A 15781-nucleotide genomic window follows, 5' to 3' on the forward strand; every position below is an offset into this window, starting at 1 on the left:
TTATACGGAGTCAGTTGAGAAGACAAAAAAGCCAGAGTACCCAATGGCGGATGGAAGCTGGCCCCACACCCCCTTGCCAAGCTAACTCTGAGAACTGTGTGGAAAGTCTTGTCTTTATGACCTCGGAACATTGTGGTGTTTTCATCACCAAAATTCTCAGGCTGTTTCTATGGCGCTTACATAATGGAACACACCAGAGTTGGCTTGTCCCTTCCCTTCTTATTCTGTTCCCCTCAGCAGCCACGGGAAATAAATCTCTGGCTCAAGTGAAATGGTTCAAGGAAAATGGAAGAAAAACATCCTGGAGGGGCAGGCGGTGCTGACTAGTTCTGATTTTTCACAAAACCAAGAAGTTCTGTAAGAGTAGAGTAAACGGTGTTTATTGTTTTGTTGATTTTTTTTCCAATCAAATGGAATTGCTCAATTAAAAAAAAAACTTAATCTCTTTTCTCTTTAAATACTACAGACAATCTCATTTCATCTCAGCAGACACCTAGAAACGAAACACTGGACCCACCACAGAAAACTCGGCAATAAAAGCATCAGAAATTCAAGTCAACTATGGAAGAACCGTCAGCTGGCAGCTCTCGATTCTAAACAGACGTGTCCCAGAATGTATTGGGCTGGTCAGAAATTTCTTACAGAACTGGGGATTTGGGAAAGTGACACTCCTTTTAATTAGATTCCAATCGTTTTCTGCAGAGGGAAAGTAAAGTCAATGCATCAAATGAAGACCCAAAGAAACATTTAAAACCAGGTGTGACTAGTATTCAGTATGTGAGATTATTAAGTAATAACTTGCCCTCCTAGTTAACCTTGTCCTGGAATATATATAGGTTATTTGTAGCCGCCACTGCTATAATATTTTCTGAAGGATGCCAAGCTGTATGCAAGATCTTTTTGCTAAAGTCCAGACTGTCGACGCTGATCTCATCTTTTCTCCGCTTGCCCCCCACACACACTTTCCGTGGCTTTAGGATCGCCCGGGGCTTGCTGTTCTCCCTTGAGGCTTCCAGGGTAACATCACGCTTGGTGTTGCGGTCAAACATCCTGAAGAAGTTGTTGTAGGAGCCCGTCATGATGACACTGTGTGAGAGAGGAGAGAGGGAGCCACTGAGTGCCATGGCGTGAGGTGGGAGCAAGATGCGTCTCTCTGGCGCTAATGCCAGCCCAGGATGGCCAGCTCAGAGGTGGCACCAGAGGTTGGATGAAGAACAAGCAAAGGAAAAAAAGAAAAAAAGAACAAGCAAAGAAAGACCAAGCAGGCTCTGGAGCAGGGCTGATTTCCCTCTGACTCACAACAGTGTGCTCTCTGGGCTTGGCCGTGAAGGCCGGAGATAACAGTTTGTTTACTGCTGGTGGGAAGATGCCTTGCGGTTTGTTGTGGTAAGTGAGAGGCTTTTATACCCCAGATCTGCCTACACCACCTCACACCTCGCACCTTGGGAGGGAGGGAGCCAGCGTTTGTACATTTAGACATTTAAAACACAGCCATGGTGGGTGAGGGGGTTGTTGTTCCACCTCTTCTAGCTCTAAGCGAAGCCTTTTGAGAAAGCTCATCAGAAAAACGCATGTCATTCTGGTCACACAGGAAGAGACGTGACCAAGCGCAAATCCCAAAAGGACTTGGGATGGGAGATAGACTCGGTGTGGACTGATGGTTGGTTTCTGTGTTTTCACCAGGCCTGTCCCTTCCCAGCTACAACTGATGAGAGAAGTGAACACTGACCGTCTCCCAGGAGCAAGGAATGGGATCCTGGATGGTGGTGACAATTGGACATGATGTTCCTGGGGGACCTGCCCTTCCCCCCCAACCCTCTCTCCCCTCCCCACGCCCCTGCTTCCAAGAGGTGGGCTCTGCTGGTTTCTGGGAGAAGCTCTGGCTGGTTAGGACAGAAGAGTATAGCATGGCTCTGTTTTCACAGGACTCAGGTAAATGACAAGATGGGGTCACAGCAGGGGGCTGATTTGGGGGCACACCATCAGCTGTGCAGGCACATTAATCAAGGATTAGATTTTGTTATTCTGCTCCAAGAAATGGTCTGTGAAATGTGCTCATCTCTACAGCAGAGTGAGCTGCTATTTCCCTGTCTGCAGTGCTGGGTGTTCTGCTTGTGATCGCATCTCGATCCCTGCCCCCACACAAGGAGTGCACAGAGGGGAGGGGAGAGGCATGGGCCAGCACCCTGTTGGGGGTGGGGGGAGGGGTTGGCCTCCAAGCCACACCCACATGAGTGCTCAGCCTTGGCCTCTACTCCCCAAGAACTGACATCGGTGTCCCCACTGGTTTCTAAACACAAACAAGTTTTTTTTTTTTTTTCAAAATGTCTCAACCCTGTGTGACCCTAAGATACAAGTTTCCAATGGTTCGGTCCTAGAAAGGCTATTTCTTAGCACACAAACTCCAAACTTCGGTTAGTCTGCCCTACCTCCCTGGCTCATTGAGGAGTTCGGGCAGGCACCTGTCTCTTGAGCGCCGGGTGTTGTCAAGTGTGGGATGGAGATGAGGAAACCCCCTTTCAGACTGTGGTCAGAGTTCTATAGAGGGATGTGTGTGAAGGTCCCTAGAGCGGCACTGATTTCAGGTTAAGAGAGAGGGGAAGCTGGGAGAGATGTAGACTGGGCCGAGGCTCGCTTCTTGGCCTTTGCTGCTGTGTGTCTATTGCTCACTCTGCCCTCTCTCCTGTGCCAGCTGGACCCAGTGGCTTGTATCCTCTGCCCTGTGGCGACTCCTCCTGGCCAGCTAAGTGGAAGACTCCTTTGGGTTCACCGGCTAAGAAAGCCAGGCCAGGGCCAGCGAGCTGGTGTCCCCGGGCCTGGAGTGCCTGGCGGGACAGGACATCAATGCAGCCCCATGCTACGCTTGTGCCACCATCGTCAGGACTGACATCAACCCAGTTCGCCTGCACTTCATTTTCCTGGAGGTGGAGCATCATCTGTACTTGTCAAACCATAAAGGAACTATTGGGAGGTAATATGAAGTATTGTTGAAATCAAAGGCCTTAAAACAGCAATAAATCACCACGTGGACTGTGACAAATGAGGCTGGCTAGAATTCAGCTAATGAACCACCAGGGCCTTCGGCCAGGTCTACACTAGCAGCTTTAAGGGATGGTTTTTGATCTAGAAAGTGCACATTGTAGTTATTCAAATGCTTTATGCTGGAAACCGTGGCGGGCTGTTAGTGATCCTCTTCCCAGGCAGCTTGTCCTGCCAGGGGCCGGGGGCTGTCCTGTGTGTCGGGTGGGATTTCTTGTTGATATTAAATGGTCACCTGTGCCAGTCCCGAAGAGAATTCAAGTATGTTCCTTCTTTCCAGGCCTGACCTCAGGAGTCATCCAGTGACAAGCCAGTGCACCCCTGCGAGGCCTCAGAGCCCCGTTTTGACCTCAATTTGGCTGCACCCGGTTCAAGCACCAGGGACCGTTCTGCCTGCCTTGGGAAGGCCACACAGCCTTTCTTACCTGTCTGACCCGTTCCACACACACTCGAATTTATCAAAAATGCAGTCATTTTCGTAAAGGGAGCACAACTTGCTGCGGAGGTAGTCGTGGACCTGGGGAGAAAACACAGAGGGGTGAGTTATTCAAAAAGACAATGATTTCTGTGACTGCCTCCTCTTTAGATGGGAGCTGTTCATTCCTTCCATGCCAGCGTGCCTTGAGTCAGAGGGCCCTGGGTCTGGCTCCCGGCCCTTGAGTTGTAAGATAGGGTTGGCTGACGACATGCTGGCATGACTTGCTTGCCCTCCTAGAAGGTAGCACAGTGCTGGGACCATGAAGTGGCAAAGTTCTATTCTCTTTCTTTCTTTTTTAAGATTTATTTATTTATTTATTTATACAGAACTGGGGTACAAGTGAGAAGTGCAGAGGTAGTGAGAGGATTCACCAAAGACAGAGTGGGGAGCAGGACAGGCAGATAGATGAAGCACACTGCTGAGGGGAGCAGCGGGCAAGACAGGAGAGGTCTGCTGCGCCATGTGGGTCAACTCTGGGATGGGGATCAAACTTGCACTGAAGCGGCTGCGGCTCACTTGCAGTGCTGCGTCCTAACCTGCTGTGTCACCAGGGAGGGCCCGGAGTCCCATTTTCTAAGCTGCCTTGCGATAGGCATCAGAAGACTCCATTCACCTGGTTAGTTTTTCAACACAAACTGGATGCTCGGTACATGCTTGGGCTGTAACAGTGAGGAAAATACACTTGGTGCACTGGCATCTCAACAGGAGACAGGCGGCCGGTTGACACAGCCCTTTATTCTGACCACAGTGAAGAGACATCACAGACAGGACCCCTGAGCTTGGCGGGCTGTGGCAGAAACTACAAGTTCAAGGACAATGGTGGCAGGGAGACTAGCTGTCCCAGGGTGACAGATGATGGCTTAGAAGCCCAGAGAGTGTCTTGGCATGTTTGCAGGGACAGGATGGGATTTGTTTGTGGAGCGACTGTGAAGTGTGGAGAGAACAGGAGTCAAAGATGGCTCTGGGGGCTTCTCTCAAGTGGGAGGATGGAGGAGTTGCACTCTCAATCTTGGGGTGATGATGTGGAGATGTCTGGAGGGGGATCACCCTGTGGTGACCCTCCTGTTCAGTTGTTCAGTGAAATACGAAGCCAGGTTATGAGCCTGACAGATGACTAGCTGGCGAGTGAGGGGGTGTGGGTAGCAGCACAGGGTTGGGAAGGCACAGAGGGCCGTTCAAAGTGGCTGGAGAGAATTATAAATGGTTAGCAGTTGGGTATTTTTCTCCAGCTACCTTCCACAACTCAGGCATAGACGACAAATAGGTAGATACCTAAGGCTCAGAGGATAACTACTGGTTCGGTTTTCTGCTCAGCGCCCTCTTTCTGAAACCCACCGGTAGGGAGGTAGCGTCAGTCAGGCGCTTCCTCCCTAAAACCCCACTTCATCTCTCCAGTCAGCACTAGGTCAGCGCTAGCGTTCTTTCCCTTCAAAGGAGCATGAAGTACAGGGATATCATGTTGCTTGTCTGAGTTCACCCAGCAAAATGGGCACTGAGCCTCAGGATCTAGGTCAGGAAAAAAACCCGAAAACCCAACAAAACCCCCCGGGGGGTCTCATGAGCTGAGCCCTAGGGGGAGGGAGAAGGAGTGAGGGCAGAGAGAAGTGCACAGCACCGCTTCAGTCTCTTTAGAGGAAGAGTGATGGCTCTGTCTGGGTCTCCCCCTGTAGTCTGGGCTTCAGCTGCACTTTGACCCCAGGGTCCTGGTTGGACATTGAGCTCAGAGGCTCACCGGTGTGCATGGTTCTAGTCAAGGAGTGAGGTCACACTCGCCCCCCTATCCAAGCAGCTCACATGATTTCCTTGGAGGAAAATAATGGCTAGGTTATGGGTGTCAGTTGGTAGTGGAACTTCTCTTCAGAAGGATAGGTGGCCTGACCCCAGTATCTGTCTCTTTCTAGAAAGCAAGCCTAACTTTTGCCTGTATCATGGACTTGCTCTGGGCTCTGTATAGTCGGGAGGAAATAAAGGAGCTTCTGGAGGGGAAGGATGCCCAGCTGGGAATCCATCCAGTGAGCAATGGAAGCCAGACTTGTGATCTTACTTGTCCAGTTCTCCTACATCTTGCAGGGAAAAGAAGAATAGAAGAGGTACTTAAGTTCAGCCTCATCTCCTGTCACTTTTCTTACTCTTTCAGGAGTATGTTCACGGCAAGGCACAGCTCTGAGTGTGCTGAGAGATTTGGAAACCCTTGGCTCAGCATGTTTCTCTAATGCGGGACTTCCCAGCATCCAACACTGGGCAGAGGGTGGGCAAGAGGTATTCATGTCTTTACTAGGATCAACTTGTTTTGGGGGTGGGGGTGCACCAAATTTTGTCTTGCAGATAATTCAGGAGTATAACAAGCAGGCAGAGGTGTGCCTCTTAAGACTTGGCTCGGGCTGTATTTTCCTTTGTGAGCCTTTTCTGATCCCTCATCATTTACCTCTGGTATTTTGTCTTATTATTCACCTTACCAATATTCAGTAATATTTGGTGAGCATCAAAACTGCGCTTTGGAAGTGTAGGTCATTCGCAGGAACACACTGTCAGGGAAGGTTCAAGGGGAAACTTAGTTTCAACCGCTATTTTTCCTCCCCAGCTTCTGAGTTCTGGGGGACCCCTCCCTGCTTCCACTTGAAGGCATCTGGAGGAAAAGAAGACCCCCTCTCAAGGTATGTTACATTTGAGTTCTGTTGTTCAAAACAAAACGAAAATAGCACAAATAGCACTTGAGCAAGGGAGACTGACCTTTCTCACTTAGAGGAGCGAATAAGGTAAGTCACCTACACAAAACCTCCTAGAGAGCCAGGGGGGGCTTCAGGGTTCCTCCTACATGAAGCTTATTTTCTCACACTCCAGCGGCCCCTGGCCTGGACCATCCCATGTCTCCCAGTAGTGTCCGCAGGTGTGGATTTAGCGGACTGCTCATGAGGCCTGAGGAGACACCGCTGGGCTCATTTTCTATTTCTGGGGTTGATAAACTGGTTTCTGCCAGAATTACTCAACAATATATCATAAAATGGGCCACAAAAAATTGGGTGTGGTTGTGTCTCAATAAAATGTCTTATCTCCAAAAAACATGGGGCTGGCTTGGGCCTAAAGTTTGGCAACCTCTGTTCCACAGAAAAGCTTGAAATGAGTGGATCAAAAAAAAAAAAAAAAGTATAGGTTTCTGTTCATGGAAATGTGCTTGAGGTCAGCTACTGCGTGGATGAGAGTAAAAATGGGCCATTGCCCATCCCCTAGCGCGGGCTTTAGAGACTGACTCAGAACTGGGCTCGTCATCTTTTCTACAGTGTTCCAGATGCTCCTAGGTCCAGAATTTACTTACCATCTTTGATACAGTGCATAAATTCAAATTACTTTAAAATCAGTTCAAAAAATCTTGTGTTTTTTGCACGTGCTGTGATGCCAGTTTCTCACAGAATGTCCTCCTAGGTCACCCCTAACTAAATCTCCTCAGTTGCTGAGTCCAAGTCACGACTCGCTAGGCATGTTGGAGCACTAATTAGTGTCGCCGCGGTGTAGCCTGAATGCACATCCTCTCATCCCGGCCCCGTCAGTACCGCCTGCCCGGGCTTCTGCTGGCTCAGCCTCCCTTCTGCATGAAGGGCTGTGGCACTGGATGGTATGTCTGAGCTCTGGGCGAGGACACCAGTGTAGACGCAGCCCTGGGCTGAGGACAGATGGCGGTGAGAGCTTGGGGGCAGGTGGCGTGGACATTGAGACCCGAAATATCAGGGATCCTCGTGGAACCACAGGGCTGACCAAAACTATCTCAAAGCCTAGAATCCTGGCTCCAAAGCCACTTTCCATACCCGGTGGGACTCAGTGCCTCTGCCCCACCCCTCTGAACTTTCCCTCTTCCTCTGAAATTCCGCTGGCCCTGAAGGTGCCACTCCCAGGCAACTCGGGCTTAGATTCTCCTGGATGAACACTGTCTGATGAACTTTTCCAATTATCTGTGGCATCTTGCCTTATCACTCACCCAGGGTGTGTGGTGAGATTCCAAACAGTGTGCAGTGGCAGGAAGCACCCTGGACTTGTGCTGTCCCTGTTGAGGTGGGGCAGGTGGGCTTTTCGTTGCTTCTGGGGATCTCACGCCACCCAACCCTCCCCTTCATGTGGTCGGAAAGTCCTCTGACGTCCTCTGCCTTGTTCCTCAACGTAACTCTGACTCCTTACTTTACTCTCCCTGCCGTTATTCTGAGGGACCAAAATATGCTGGTCTCTGTTACTTGACCTCATCATTTTCCTTTCCTTCCCTGGTAATGCTATGCATCTGTCATGGCTTAGGGGCAACTCCTTGGCAAGACTCCCTCCTTGCCAACACCTGACCTTGACTTTGCAAGCATCCTGATTCTGTCAGGTCAAGTCCACCGACCTGCCTGTTTTCCTGTGTCCACTTCCCTTGTTACTGACCTTAGATCCAGCAGCCCACCGAGGCAGCCACTGCCCGAGGAATCGTTTCTCCCTCTCTTCATTGTACTCACTGGCAAAGCCTCATTTTGGGGGAACCTGACTTTCTGCCCTTCCTCACCTGGGCCGTGCAGTGAGTGTGGCTGGGGAGAAACAAACCTTCCAACCCCACACAGAGCCCCCGGATAACCCCACGATGTTTCCTCATGAGTCGCTCTCCTACATGATATTTATACATTTTCTTCTTTCTCAGTCTGCTGATGACCTTGTTTCTTTTTGACTGAGTCAACAGAAACAGTAAGGAGAGCCATCTATATGTTCCCATCACAAAGGTTATGAGCTGCATCTGTCACTACTGACTCTCCTCCTTTGGGTCACTTGTTCACCTAAAGCCACTTCTGCAGTGGAGTCTACACCTCTTGCTTCCCTCAAGGGCACTGCTGCTGCCGGGGTCTCCCTCTCTACAGGCCTCTTCCTGCCAGCATAAGACACGCTGTGACAACACCTTCAGCCTGTATCCTGTTTCTCAGGTCCCTTTAGAACAACATTTCTTGGAAGAAATGATGTCCACACTCTCTTCCCGCCATGTTCACTCAACAAGAGAAACTTCTACACTCCAAGAGAACCTTCTAGACCCCATCATTATGCTAGTCAGGATTGCTACCATCTCCTTAATCTAAATTTCTTAAACTGTTTGGCAAACTGCAACAGGAAACACATGTTAACAAGCTCATAATGCCATTTCCTGTATTAAACCTTTTATTTAAAGTTTTTTTTTTTTTTTTGGTATGCATATAAGAACTAGGGTGCAGGCCAGAGGTGCAGGGGGATGAGAGGATTCAGCGAGACAGTGGGGAACAGAATGGACACACTACTGAAATACACTGCTGAGGGGAGCAACGGGCAGGTCAGGAGGGATCTGCTGAGTCATGTGGGTCACCTCCCTGGCTGGGGCTCGAACTTATATTGTAGTGGCTGTGGATTGCTGCACAGTGCTGAGCCTTAACCCCTTCTGCTATGAGGGAGGCCCATTTGTCATTTCCTGTGTCAAACCTTTTAATGGCTCTCCACTGCACTCAAGGGAGAGGCGTAAGGACCTAAATTACTTTATCAGGGCCTACAGCTCCAGGCCCATCTTTCTGCCCTCTGTTCCATAATCAAGGTCTTTTGGACCACACATTTTTCTTAACTGCAGTCCTATGAACCTGTTATTCTAAGAATCTATTTTTTTCCTGGCTAGTTCACTATAGTTAAAACTCAGGAGTCACTTCTCCAGGAAAGCCTTTCCCCTGGGCTGGGCCTCAGTCCCTGTTCCTCATGGCATCAATACCAGACAGGCAGCTGTGGAGGGCAGGACCCTGTCTCTTGTTTACTGCTATAACCAAGGCATCTCTCCCATACTAAGTGTTGAGCAGGGGTAAAGTTGAATTCTAGTCCCACATATGTATCCTTGACTTCAGTTCTGGGCCACTAATTGCTTGTAGCACTTTCATTATTTTGCATTTTAAGCCTGTGCTACAGAGGCTGATGTGGAAGTCCCCCCCGAGAAAGTGTTCACGATTGCGAAGGGGAGGACGGCAGTTCTATGTACCTGGTAAGTCTCGATGGGGCGGTTTTCCATGTTGAGATCCCAGACTTTGACAGTCAGATAGTCTCTGGTCATGATATACCTCCCACTGTGGCTGAATTTCACATCCGAAATTGAAGAGATAATTTCAGAGAAAAACGACCTGTTGCTTGGGTCCTCTGGCTCTTCAAAAACTGCAGAACAAAAGCAGAACCGATAGGAAGTTAGCACACTCTCGTGGTTGCCTCTACCACGTTCGGCCGGCTGGGCGGGGCAGGTGCCTGAGGACTGTTAAGTGGCCAAGGAGACCTCTCGGCAAAGCGCTACCGGTTTCTGTGTGTTCTTTCTCTTGGAAGGACTGGCAGGGACCCACTTACAAAAAGCTCCAGGTCTGAGAAACTCACCCTGTCACATTTCCCTTGTTCTCTGGGTGTCGCTACACGTACTGAAACCTGGCGTCATCTTATCTACTTAGGACATTTCTTTCACATTCTTTTTTGGAGATAGAATGTATTTACACTCAAATGTACTCATTTAATTACAGACATGCCGCCGTCACGATCCAAGTGTAGAATTGTTTCATGAGCCTCTCCTGTCTCCCACTAGGCTCCTGCAGCCCTAGGTAAGCAAGCACATTCTGGTTGTATGGATTTGCCCCTTCCAGAAATTTCTCGTGAATGAAATCAAGGAATGCATGGTCTTTGGTGACTGGCTTCTTAGTGTAATGTTTTCAAGGTTCATGTGGCAACATGTGTTAGTGATGGAGGCTGACAATAGAAAATTTAGTTTGGAGGTGACACAGACCAGAAACTGGATGTGTGTGGGGGGGTGGTGGCGTAGAAATGATTACTGTAGTTCTTAAACCAGCTATAGAAATAAGACCCTTCCACTCCAACTGGCAAGTATCAGATGCTCCAGAAAGTACCTGGAGGTGCAGGCCAGAGATGGGGATACAGAGATGAAAGCCTTGGCAGAGAATCGCCAGTCCTTTCAGATCTACTAGTCACGCCCTAGAGGTGATTGATCCAACAGCAGTTAACAATTCCACAAAGGAATGAGCCCCTCCCACAGAGAAGAACTCGGGCATTGGCCGGCTCCCTGAAGGCTCACCTGCCCGCCTGTGAAGCAGGTGTTTCTAGTCACGGGGCTTTCCCTCCAGGGTCAGCTCCTTCTGACCCTGTGTGTCTGCGCAAGCGTACTTTCCTTTTTTTGGGTAAACCTTCCCTTTTGGCTATAACTAAACATCCCTGCCTTGTGGGGAAATGCTCCACGTGCCGCTGAAAGGGGAGCACTGCTGCAACTTCTCAGGGTACGCCAAGGGCCCCCCGCTCTCTGAGGCCAGCACCTCTCCAAACCGACCCCAGGAATTCCAGACAGTAACCTCATCTTGGACCTGTTCCGGTCATCATTCTTTGCTGAAATCTCTTGTAAGAAACTAAAGTTTGCCTAATTTGATAATGAATTTGTTAACCACCTCAGATGGCTTTATCTAGAATGACTGAACTTCCAGGATTTGCTAGGAAAGGAAGCTAAGCTTTATCAGTATACTTATTTAACGCCAAATTTCAATTTTGATCTACAGAAAGGACTAAGGCATTCTAAACTGCCTTATCTTTTCACAACAAGGACTGTTGAGTTAGTCTAAATGCCTCGGCGCTCTTGGTTAAGTGAAAAATCTATCAGTCGGTGTGGCTGACCCTTGTCCAACAACTAGCTCTGCTCTTAAAGATTCTTCTCACTTTGGGTAATGATGTGCTTTGTAAAGATGTGTCCCAATGGGTTAAATCTGTAACAGAACTTCTCTATTCTCAAAATTCATAAGCAGTAAAATCTGCTTCAGATTTTACTGGGCCCATGTGGTTTTACCAGGTGGCGTGGGAAACATCTTGTTAGTGAATGCCCGGTCTCAGTTTCTCTCAGCCAATAAAAGGAAACAGTTGGAGGAAGAGAGTTGTTTAATTTGTTCGCAAGGTGAGGAGGGCAGCAGACTCGTGTCTGAGAGACCACAGTCCAGCTCTTTGGCGGAGGAAGGGCACTGACCCAGGTTTCAGGGATGGGCAGGCAGGGGCAGTGGGCACAGACCGGCAAGTCCATCCTTGTGATGTGGGCAGCTGGAGATTTGGGGGGAAACTCGGGTTGGCACCAGCTTGTTTAGCTGTCACCCGGTGGTCAGCATTTCAATATGATCTTCTTGGGGATGTCCTTTTCCCCTTGGGCTATAAGAAAACAAGCTGGTTAAACCTAGAGAGTAAATAAAGCAGAAAAGAAGGCTTCTCCCTGGGCAGGACGTGTCCTTTCATCACTGAATCAGAGGAAAAATGGCTGCATCTTTTCAGCATATCTGTAAGCTGGTAAGGATGTTCCAAGGCGTAGGAAACTTTTTAAATCTTGCTAGAATATTACTGGACCATTCTGACTCTTCTAAAATCCATATGTCACAAGATTAACTGTTCTTGCCTTTTAATTTACACTCAGATTTTAAATATGCTCGCTTGTAAGTCTTTCACTGCTTGTAGAGGTTACTTACTACTAGATTAATCAGGAACATTTATGTAAAGAAATGGGCAGTATGCTGAAAATACAGCTTTGTCATGGAGCTGGAAAACCATGGAGCTCAATGAAAACACTGCACTCGTGCTAACTGCCCACAGAGGCGGAGGCTTGCTTCCTGGGCTTGCATTCCCTGCGAAGGGCACCTAGGCTGTTTTAATATCAGCTTCAGTATTTTGCCCTTTCTTCCAGAAAGCTGCTCTTTGTACTTTCTGATCTGCAGCAATTCAAATCCTATCTTTTTCATGAGTAAATGGGAACATTTGCTTTTCTTCCCTCCAAACTATAGGACTTGTAGTAAATATGGGTATTTCCTGGCAGGGTCTTAAGTTTGCATAAGTCTGACAAGACTCTCCTTTTTCCTCTAAAATCAAGTGGCGGAAACTCTGACTGGGAACCAGGTGTTTTCAGGAGTCTCCCGATTTCAGCATCCTTGAAGAGACCTGCTGCCTTGCTTCAGTTAACCAGGACGAGTAATGAATGTCACTCTCTTGGGGGGACCCCGAGACTCCAGCACATTTTGGGAACTCCATGAGAGGAGCCTACCCAAAGACAAAGGTATTTTGCAGGCATGTCTGAGCCCTTGGCAGGGGCCCCTGCCTGAGTGGCAAAACCGGCCTGCAGGCGGGCTGTGAGACCCCCAGTGGGGGCTGCAGCTCAGGTGTCTTCAGAACAGGTGGGCATGATCGTGTTCTGGTGCCAGTGCGCTGTTGCATTTGTCCATAACCATTTGTTAAAACTGAAGTGAGGGTGGAGAAAAATTATGTGTGAGTAACATTTAATAACAATTTCTGGTCCCTTTCAGGCTGCAGTAGGGTTAGCACGTTGATAAAATATTTTGTATCAATTGGATTCAACCTGCAGAACAGCATCCTACAGACGGCCCTTTCCTGGTACTTCTGAAAACCAGGCCATGTCCACCTCATTCTGAAGCCTGGGCCAGGTCCTGTACTGTCCTTCCCAGCACCCACTCTGCCCCTGCCAAACTGAAAGGGATAAGACCTTAACATTTAGGAAAGCGGACTGTCATCCCTAATTCTGATTTAATCTTGGCGCGCACCCAACTTTCCCCAGCCAGGGATCCTGACTATCCTGGCCGTCATCTCACTGATGACACTTGGCTTCTAGCAAAGCTGGGACCAACATCCTCCTCCTCCTTTTTTTTTGTTTAAAGATTTATTTATTTGTACATACAGAACTGGGGAACAGGCCAGAGGTGCAGGTGCAGTGAGAGGCTTCACCAGAGACAGAGTGGGGAGCACAATAGGCCCATCTACAAAGTACACTGCTGAGGGGAGCAGCGGGCGGGTCAGGAGAGGTCTGCTGTGCTATGTGGTCGCCTCTGGGGCGGGGATCGGGGATCGAACCTGTACCGAAGGGGCTGTGGCCAGCTTACAGTGCTGTGTCCTTACCCACTGTGTGACCAGGAAGGCCCCACCTCCCCCTTCTCAGCTTGGCTCCAGCCAGTCTGTGCTTCCGGTCTCTAGCACTCTGGGCTCCCTCGTGGGAGCCAGATGGGACTGAAAACAGTACCTCTGGATGGGGACAACTACCCTGTCGCCTGCCAAAAGCAGTCCAGGCAGGGTTTGCCTGTCTGGTAAAAGTGGTTCCCACGTCACAACCCAGAAACTTTCCAACTAGTTTGTTGATTATTTTGCTGGTGAACCTGGAAGTCAGTGGCTGGCACCAAAGGACTGCGCATGTTATCTGGGGCCCAGGTAGCTACTCACGCAATAATCAAAACTAAGTGCTGCCCTCTATTCCTGACCAGCAAGCTTGCAATGTGATGTCTGTTCAAAGACACATAAGCGGCCCTCCCTGATGGCACAACAAGTTAGGATGCAGCACTGCAGAGCTAGCCGCAGCCTTCCTATTGCGAGTTTGATCCCTGCCCCGGAGGTGACCCACATGGCGCGGCAGACCTCTCCTGACCCGCCCGCTGCTCCCCTCAGCAGTGTACTTCGGCGATCTGCCTGTTCTGCTCCCCACTCTGTCTCTGGTCCTCTCATTGCCCTGCACCTCTGGCCTGTAACCCAGTTGTGTACTTAAATAAATCTTAAAAAAAAAAAAGATATATAAACCCAGTCCCAGTCATTTATCAATGCCACGCCCCCCTTGCCCCTTTTATACAAATGATTAAGCTCTTGGGGGGGGGGGATAGGGGGAAGACTTTGGACTTGACAAAAAGTTGTTCATTGTATTATGCCTCATCAGTGGAAGATTCTCTGTTGCTGAATTTACTGGGTCTGTAATTTCTGTACAGGAATCCCCACAGTACATGGTTTCTGGAACCTCGATTGGTGTGGCCCATTGGCTGTGCTTCTGGAAATACCTTTTCAAAGGAGAACAAAAAGGATTGCTCACTTGGGCCTAGGCTACCGCCATCCACGAAGTGAGTGGTGATGCAGACCCCAAACTGATTGCCACTCACCCATTCTTCCTCTAGTCTTTAATGTTAGCTCTCGCCCCTCAGCCACCAATGCCTTGAAAAACTCTAACATCATCTGCTTATTGCTGCCAAAGGAAAACAGTCTCTCCCCTGGGGCGGGGGAACATTCCATGAGGCACTCTCCTGGATGCTGAAGTGCCCAGGGCCCTTAGCTAAAATATTTTTCTTCTCATTGGAACTTGCCTACTTAATCTCATTTTCAAATTTTTCCTCTTGCCTAGGTACTATCAAGCTGGAACTTGCCCAGATGCCCCCACCTGCACTCCCACTAAGCCGCCTTCCAGAACCAGTAGCACTAGTCAGTACAGGGACTAGGATTAGGGAGAAAAGACCCCAGGCCCTTGAGGTAGGGACAGCTCTACATCCCACTCCAGCAGGAAGCCACTACAGAAGATGGACCTTCCCCCTCAACTCCCCAAGACATTTTGGGCCATAGATGGTTGGGTGGAAATGATGGAGGCTAAGGGTAAAAAAGCTAGGGGAGGGATGGCAAAGACCAGCAATGAGGTGGGGGTAGAAAAGACTACCACTGCATTTAAATCAGGGGTAGGGCTAGGGGTTGGAGGATTCAGGGATGGTTAGAAAAGGGGGGCAGACTTCTAGAAGGGAGTGTTGATTAAGGGGAATGGGAAGAGGGCTGAGAAAGGGTGTGGGGGAGAGGGTAAGGGAGGGGGACAGAAAGGGGGTGACATGGGGTGGGAGAGCAGGGAGTGGAGATGGGGTCAGGATGGTATTGGCAGTAAGGGAGAAGAGAGGGGAGGAATTAGGGGTGAGGAGAGGGTTGGTTGCTGGAAGAAGGGTTGGGACAGGAGGAGGGCTAGTGAAATGGAAAGGAAGAGGAAGGGGGGATAATGGTCAAGCTGGGGAGAGGGAAAGGACTGAGATGGGGGAATACTGGGGAAAGGAGGAACAGCAATGGGGTTCAGAGTGAAGAGGGTGGGATGGGAAAGGTAGGAGGAAAGGAGGGAAAAGTGGTGAGGAGGAGGGGTTGGAGCAGAGTAGAGGACCATGGGAGGTTTAGAGGATGGCAGGGAAAGGAGGAAAAGAGGGGGGATTGGGGATGGCAGTGGGTGGGTAAATGAGAGGGAAAGGGTAGAGGAAACAGTGGGAGTGGGGATAGGAAGGGAAGGAAATATGGGTGGGAAGGGAATGGGAGTAGTAATGGGAAGGGGGTGGGGATGGGAGAGGAAAGGGAGTGGGTAGGGGGGATTGGAGTGGGGATAGAAGGGAATGGGAGTGGGTATGGGAGGGGATTTGAGAGGGGATTGGAGTGGGGAAGGGGGGAGGGGAAGCAGAG

General features: G+C 49.5%; 1 protein-coding gene across 4 annotated transcripts in view; it reads right to left on the reverse strand.

The window, feature by feature from the left end:
- Positions 1-360: 360 nt before the first annotated feature.
- Positions 361-15781, reverse strand: part of PPP2R2B (protein phosphatase 2, regulatory subunit B, beta) — a 429967-nt gene continuing 414546 nt past the window's right edge. For 2 of the 4 annotated variants that reach the window (XM_012727842.1, XM_012727844.1), the window contains 3 exons: positions 9510-9679; positions 3465-3556; positions 361-1086 (listed from right to left, as the gene is read on the reverse strand). In XM_012727842.1, coding sequence (XP_012583296.1) covers positions 807-1086; positions 3465-3556; positions 9510-9679 — 542 coding nt within the window. In that variant the 3' untranslated portion in view covers positions 361-806. The remainder of the gene's footprint in view (positions 1087-3464; positions 3557-9509; positions 9680-15781) is intronic. The other 2 variants (XM_012727841.1, XM_012727843.1) reach the window with 1 other exon arrangement.

This window comes from Condylura cristata, unplaced genomic scaffold (assembly GCF_000260355.1).
Source record: "Condylura cristata isolate star-nosed mole 26May11 unplaced genomic scaffold, ConCri1.0 scaffold00021, whole genome shotgun sequence".
Classification (NCBI taxonomy): Eukaryota; Metazoa; Chordata; class Mammalia; order Eulipotyphla; family Talpidae; genus Condylura; species Condylura cristata.